The sequence below is a fragment of the Oryx dammah genome, unplaced genomic scaffold, assembly GCF_014754425.2.
Source record: "Oryx dammah isolate SB20612 unplaced genomic scaffold, SCBI_Odam_1.1 HiC_scaffold_16, whole genome shotgun sequence".
NCBI classification, from domain to species: domain Eukaryota; kingdom Metazoa; phylum Chordata; class Mammalia; order Artiodactyla; family Bovidae; genus Oryx; species Oryx dammah.
In genome coordinates this window covers 40,599,969-40,605,821 of record NW_024070200.1, presented here as the reverse complement: position 1 = coordinate 40,605,821, position 5,853 = coordinate 40,599,969, and the positions used below count along the sequence as shown (strand labels likewise).

Here is a 5,853-nt window from a genome sequence, read left to right as displayed (position 1 = left end):
CCCCAGCACTGTGCAATCTGAAAAGCACCTATCTAATGAAACTGTCCTAAAATGAACTGGAGAGCTGTAAATGTGGTCAGGGATTATCAACCAAGGATATAAAGGACAATTCTAACCATAAGCGTCTACAATGTTAAACACACTAACATAGAAAATTAAACATCTTTCCCTTAAATACTATAAAAACATTTCTAGTTAAAAACAGGACATATGTATACCTATGGCTGATTCATGTTGATGTTTGATAAAAAAACAAAATCTTATAAAGCAGTTATCTTTCAAATAAAGAAAATTTTTAAAAAGTATTATACAAACTTGACAGGTACAGAAAAATATTACCACAGTGAAGCTCAATAAACACTGACAGACACAATCAAGTGAATTTTCATAAAGCTACCTGCTTCCCCGAAGCAAATACACACCAATCACAAAGTACCAAAACTAAAACTATGTCATAACAGCCACTCAAGACATTTCCTATCTACAGGGACTAATTTTGTAATTATTTTTGTTCATTTAGCTATATTCTACAGTTTTTAACTTTCAAGTGATCAGCTATTAAGCATACAATAAATCAATTCCTACTAAGTGGTGTAAATAATTTCCATACTAAAGTACACTAAAATTTTAGAAATAATCAGTGGGGAAAAAATTCTGTTTGAGACAAAATGGAAACTTTTATGCAGCAAAATCTGTAACAGAACAATGCTACATTTTATTGTTTCCTCTGGCGTGAACAGCTTGAGTCCACAAGCCACTAAACTTCCTTCAGACTCTCCATGATTCAACCAATGGAAATGTCTCTAACTATTCCTGTCATTTTCTCACATAATTAAACAATTCCTTGGTGAGAAAGAACTACCCTCAAATTCCTGGTTTCAACTTTTGAATCATTTGCATCAGGCACACTATTGATTCTGTTTGCAAATTCAGATATATACCACAGATTAAAACTTTTCCTTTATTACTGAAGTTAATACACACAGAGAAGCCTTTTCCACTGAGGACTTTTTTAAGCCTCCTACACTTTCTTCTAGTCTTTTATGATTTACCTTCTCTGCATAGTTTTCAAACGGATTTTTTTTTTTTTTTGAAGGGGGATGGCCTAAGGGCAGAAACAACATATGTATTTTCAAAGGATAGTCAACAGTCCCAGCACCCTATACTAATGCATCCTTTCCTCCAGAAATCTACGTTATTTTTATCACAGTCTCAATTTCCTCTTCTGTAGGCTAGGTGTATTTGGGGAAGTTACCTTATCTGTTTCAATTTCCGCATCCATAAACCGGGGATAACAGCAGTGCTCATTTCATAGGGATACTATGAGAATTAAATCAGTTAATTCATATTAAGCACTTAGAACAATAGCTAACACACATTAAATGCTGATGACCATACTCACTAAAAAAACTTGCAAACACACAGATGTTTCTGTATTCTGCGATTCCAATGTCTACTCCTGAATTAAAAGACTGCTTCAAATTACTCTGAATTTATTAGATTTTCTAATAAGGCTTCTTTTTCTGAACTTTCACAGTTATTATCCATTTATTTTATCAGATAAACTTTCTCATCAACACATTAAGTTTTTTAGAATACCACACTGGAATTTTATTTGGAATTGTATTAACATTTATATACCAACTCTAGGAAATGTGATATTTTCTATGATATCCTCCCCATTCAGAGACTATATTTTCTCATCTCACTTACTTAAATTTTATGTCCTTTAAAGTTAAGTTACCAACAATCGCTGTATTTTTCCTAGGTACAACCTTTTTGGAGAAAGAATTAGTGGTATATATCAGAATTTTAAATGCACATATATACCCTTTGATCCAGAAATTCCATTTTTAACAATGAGACACACAGCAATACTACATACATGCAGAAAAATATAAGGCTATTTATTACAAAATCCTGGAAACAAGTTAAATGTGTATCAGTAACCACCTGCAGCCTATTCATGGAATGGAAAAATATTCAATCATTACAAAGAATATAGAATCAAAGATACTGACTTAGAGTTCTACAAATTATGCTAAAAGCTAGAAAAGCAAGCTGCAAATTCATGCTTGTTTTTTAAACAGAAGTGGGGGAAACAAAAATATCACATGTAAACTACTGAGTACATACACAGCCTGGTTCTTATTAAGCATTTTAATCATCTTAGAAAATTAAATGTGACTTGGTTGGTTGAGTATTATTTCCCCCAACTTTTATGGCCTTTCTCTATATAAGATTTAACGGTGGTCCCAAAACACAGCATTTTAGAAAAATAAGCTTTCAACTGACATTCTACTCAAATATTTAAGAATGCAAACGTCACCAAAATGTAATGTTTAACTAGTGATACTTGTTAATATGCCATAAAATCTCAACACCGTAATTCATGAGGAAAAGTATGACTCTTTCTAAAGCATCGTTTTACTATGGCAATCCACTGAAAACTTATTTCTCTCCGTAAGAGAAATATCCTTTTTGGATATAAAGTGCCAGAGAGCACACTACAGGAACACAGTGACATTCTCTATAATATAGAAACAAAGCCTCTCCTCCCCAGAAAGAAGTCCCAGGAAAGTAAACAGTGTAAGACTATTTTAAAAATCATGCGAAAATTTGCCTTTTATTCTAAATCTTTAGATCAAGTTTTACCTTTAGATTGGTCTTTATCAATGTAGAGCAATAAAGGTACACACAGAAGTTTTCTTAAAGAGAGAACACTAAATTCCTTACAAGAATTTACTCACTGCTAAACGTAACCGCTAACTTTCAGCCAAAAAACAAAGTCTTGAGTTCAGAAACTTTAGGGCCTAATTATGCCTGGTCCAAGATGCTATGAATAAACATCTCAAACAGTAAAGAAAAAAAAAACAAGCAAAAACATGAAACCAGCACCGCTTAAGCACCTGATACTACTTAAAGTAATAAATTGATTTTTAAGAGAGATTTTTACTCTTCATATTTCTGTATCCCCGCAACCGTTTACGGTGGAAAAGATTAAGTTGTACAAAAGGAGAGGAGAATATTAACTGATTTTTAGAAACTTCAGCTTTTTCATGTAACATACAAACTGCCTTGAAAGCACTGAGAAAATGGCACAGTACTTCAAAGCATATGAAAAAACTGATAGGAAAACGTTACTTTTTTAACGAACCCACAGATCTTTGCCAATTTTTATTTTTAAAAGTTCACTATCCATTTTTAAGGGCATTGTGCGTTATTTTTGAAAGTGTAACTCGAACTGAACTCTTAAAAAAGTGTCAGGAAGTTAGTTTTTCCAATGTCACCTTAAATAAATAAAACAGCGAAAAGATCCAACCTACTCCACAGGGGCTGAGTGCCGTCCCAAAGCCGTGTCGCGGGCGCGCGCATACCAGCGACAGTGACATCAGACCGAAACCACACGGTTTCGCCAGGGACCAGCCACTCCCGCAAAGACTGCAGCCGCCGGGGTGGCCCCGGCCCGCCCGCCGCGCCCCGCGCCCGGCTTCCCGGCGGGACCTGTTGCGCGTCCCCGCCCGCCCTGCTCCCTCCTGCCGTGGGCCGGGGCCGGAGCTGGAGCCGGGACCGGGCAGCGACGCCGCCGCAGTGCACCTGCCCGGGCCCCGGCCGGCCCCGGCCCCGCCGCCAGCCCCCTCCACGGCCCGCCCGGCAGCCCGCGGGCACAGGGAGAAGGACCCCCAGCGGACGCTCCCCGCGGTGCTCACCTTGGCGGCCGCGGCCCTGGCGGACATCTTGTCTCTCCCGCGCCGCGCAACGATTCTCGGACCCGAGACTCCGCGCCGCCAGCCGCCGGCTCCTCACGCCGCGGCCCAGATAAACATCTCCCGGGAGCGAGCGGGGCGGGGGCTGGGGTGCCGGAGAGGCCCAGCCCACAGGGAGGGGACTGAACTCGGACAAAAGTCCGCGCCGCGCCCGCCCCGCCCGGGGCTCCCCGCGGGGTGCGTCCGGCCGGCGCCTCCTTCCGAGCGCTACGCCCGCAGCCAAGCCGCGGGCACGTCGGCTCGCCGCTCGGCCGCCTCGGGGCCTCCGCCGCCCGCAGTCCAGCCCCCGGCTCTTCGGGGGACGCTTTAGCACGTAACTTTCCGGGAACGAGCCGCAGCAACGGGACGTGGCGTCGGCGGGCTGAGCCGGCGCCGGCAGCCGCGGACGACCACGCAAACCTGCCGGCCCGGCCCGGCCCGGCCCACTGAGCATGCCCGGCCTGGCCCACTGAGCATGCCCGGCCTAGGGGTGGGGGCTGGGGCGGTGCGATCGACGGAGGCGGGGCCGTACCAGGAGGGGCGGGGCCACGAGGGCGCGGGGCGAGCGGCCGGTCCGCTTCCTGTCCGGATGCGACCCCTGTCGCGGAAGGAAAAGCCCAGTTTCCGAAGTAACTTGGAGACGGAGTTTCCTGTTTGTTCGCTGCACGGCCCGGCGGAAAGCGCCCCCGAGGAGCGAGCACCCCCATACCCAGCCTTTGCGACTTGGAGAGAGATGCCCCTGGCCACGACCCCCGCTGCCCGCCTGCCTGAGCCTCGCTGGGAAGTGCTGCCAGGCTGTCGTAGTGGACGGACCGACTGCCCCGCGAACACTGGTCACGGGGTCATGGGCACCCGAGGGCCCCACCCACACGAGGCCTTGATAGAGATCCAGCACCACCTTCAACAGCCCATGTAGACAGGGATCCTAAAAGCATATTTTTGGCATCAAAAATGCTGGGATTCTCAGTGGCAAGGGGAAGGGGTCGTGCTGGGCAGAGCCGCGAGAATGCCGGGTCCACTGTCCAGGGGACCGGCCCGCAGTGCAGACGGCCTCGCTAGACACCAAGGAGTATTTCAGAAACCTCTCCCGCCCTCGTTGTTCTGCACTCTGTAAAACGTGAAGCTCTCAAATGGTAACCTCCTAAAGAACCTAGAACAGTGCCGCAAAAGGTACAGAAGAAATGGAAAAAAGCAGAAACGATAGTTTCCTCTTTAGAATTCAACTGTAGAGAAAACCTAACTTAACCAAGAAATACCTGCCTATCATACATAAAAATGAATTAAAATTTCAAACTAAAATACCATACATTTTGCAACCTGAAGCTACGGAACTAAAGTGAAAGTTGTTCCGCCGTGTCCGACTCTTTGCGACCCCATGGACTATACAGTACATGGAATTCTCCAGGCCAGAATACTGGAGTGGGTTCCCTTCTCCAAGGGATCTTCCCAACCCAGGGATCGAACCCAGGTCTCCCGTTTTTCTGGAACTAAAAGTGTTCTGCAAATCAAATCCTTTCTCTTTTCTTTTCCTCACCCTGCCCTCCCCCCATAGAAATGATTACAGTCACTTTTGTTTTAAAGTCATGTTGGATGTGACTTTTGTTTTATTCACTTCAGAACTGTAATGAAAATTTTCTTTTATTTTTTTCAATGTGGCATTATTTTTTATTTTCAAAGGTGACTGTGGAAAGACCTTCCACGTTATCTTTATTAATCTACCCATTTAATAAGATGTGCAGTCAGCATGACCTGCCCAGAACCAGATACCATTCCTTTAACAGACCTAAACCTGGAAATGTTTTTAAAAAATGCAGAGACCATTCCTCTTTCCTCATTTGTCACTTTTCACCAGGCCTACTGTACCTAAGTTAAATGCTAGATTACATAATGATATGTCAAAGATCTAATATATCTGATGACAGTTTTAGTTTATTTTAGTTTTATTTTTGCCATGGTTTTAAAAATAATGAAGTTAAGCAAGAAATTTAAGCTTGAGAATACTATGCTTTAAAAATTACAATAAAGACAGTTCAATAATTGTATGCTTTAAAATTTTTTTCTAGTGGTATTTATAATATCTAAATTAAGCTGTACAACTTTTTAATGT

At 43.3% G+C, this 5,853-nt stretch overlaps 1 protein-coding gene across 5 annotated transcripts in view; it reads right to left on the bottom strand.

Annotated features, from left to right (window-relative positions):
• TJP1 (tight junction protein 1) overlaps positions 1-4,150 on the bottom strand; it is a 112,863-nt gene extending 108,713 nt beyond the window's left edge. For 2 of the 5 annotated variants that reach the window (XM_040257384.1, XM_040257387.1), the window contains exon 1: positions 3,711-4,149. In XM_040257384.1, coding sequence (XP_040113318.1) covers positions 3,711-3,737 — 27 coding nt within the window. In that variant the 5' untranslated portion in view covers positions 3,738-4,149. Of the gene's footprint in view, positions 1-3,710 lie in introns of all 5 variants that reach the window. The other 3 variants (XM_040257385.1, XM_040257383.1, XM_040257386.1) reach the window with 3 other exon arrangements.
• Between the last annotated feature and the right edge of the window lie 1,703 nt (positions 4,151-5,853).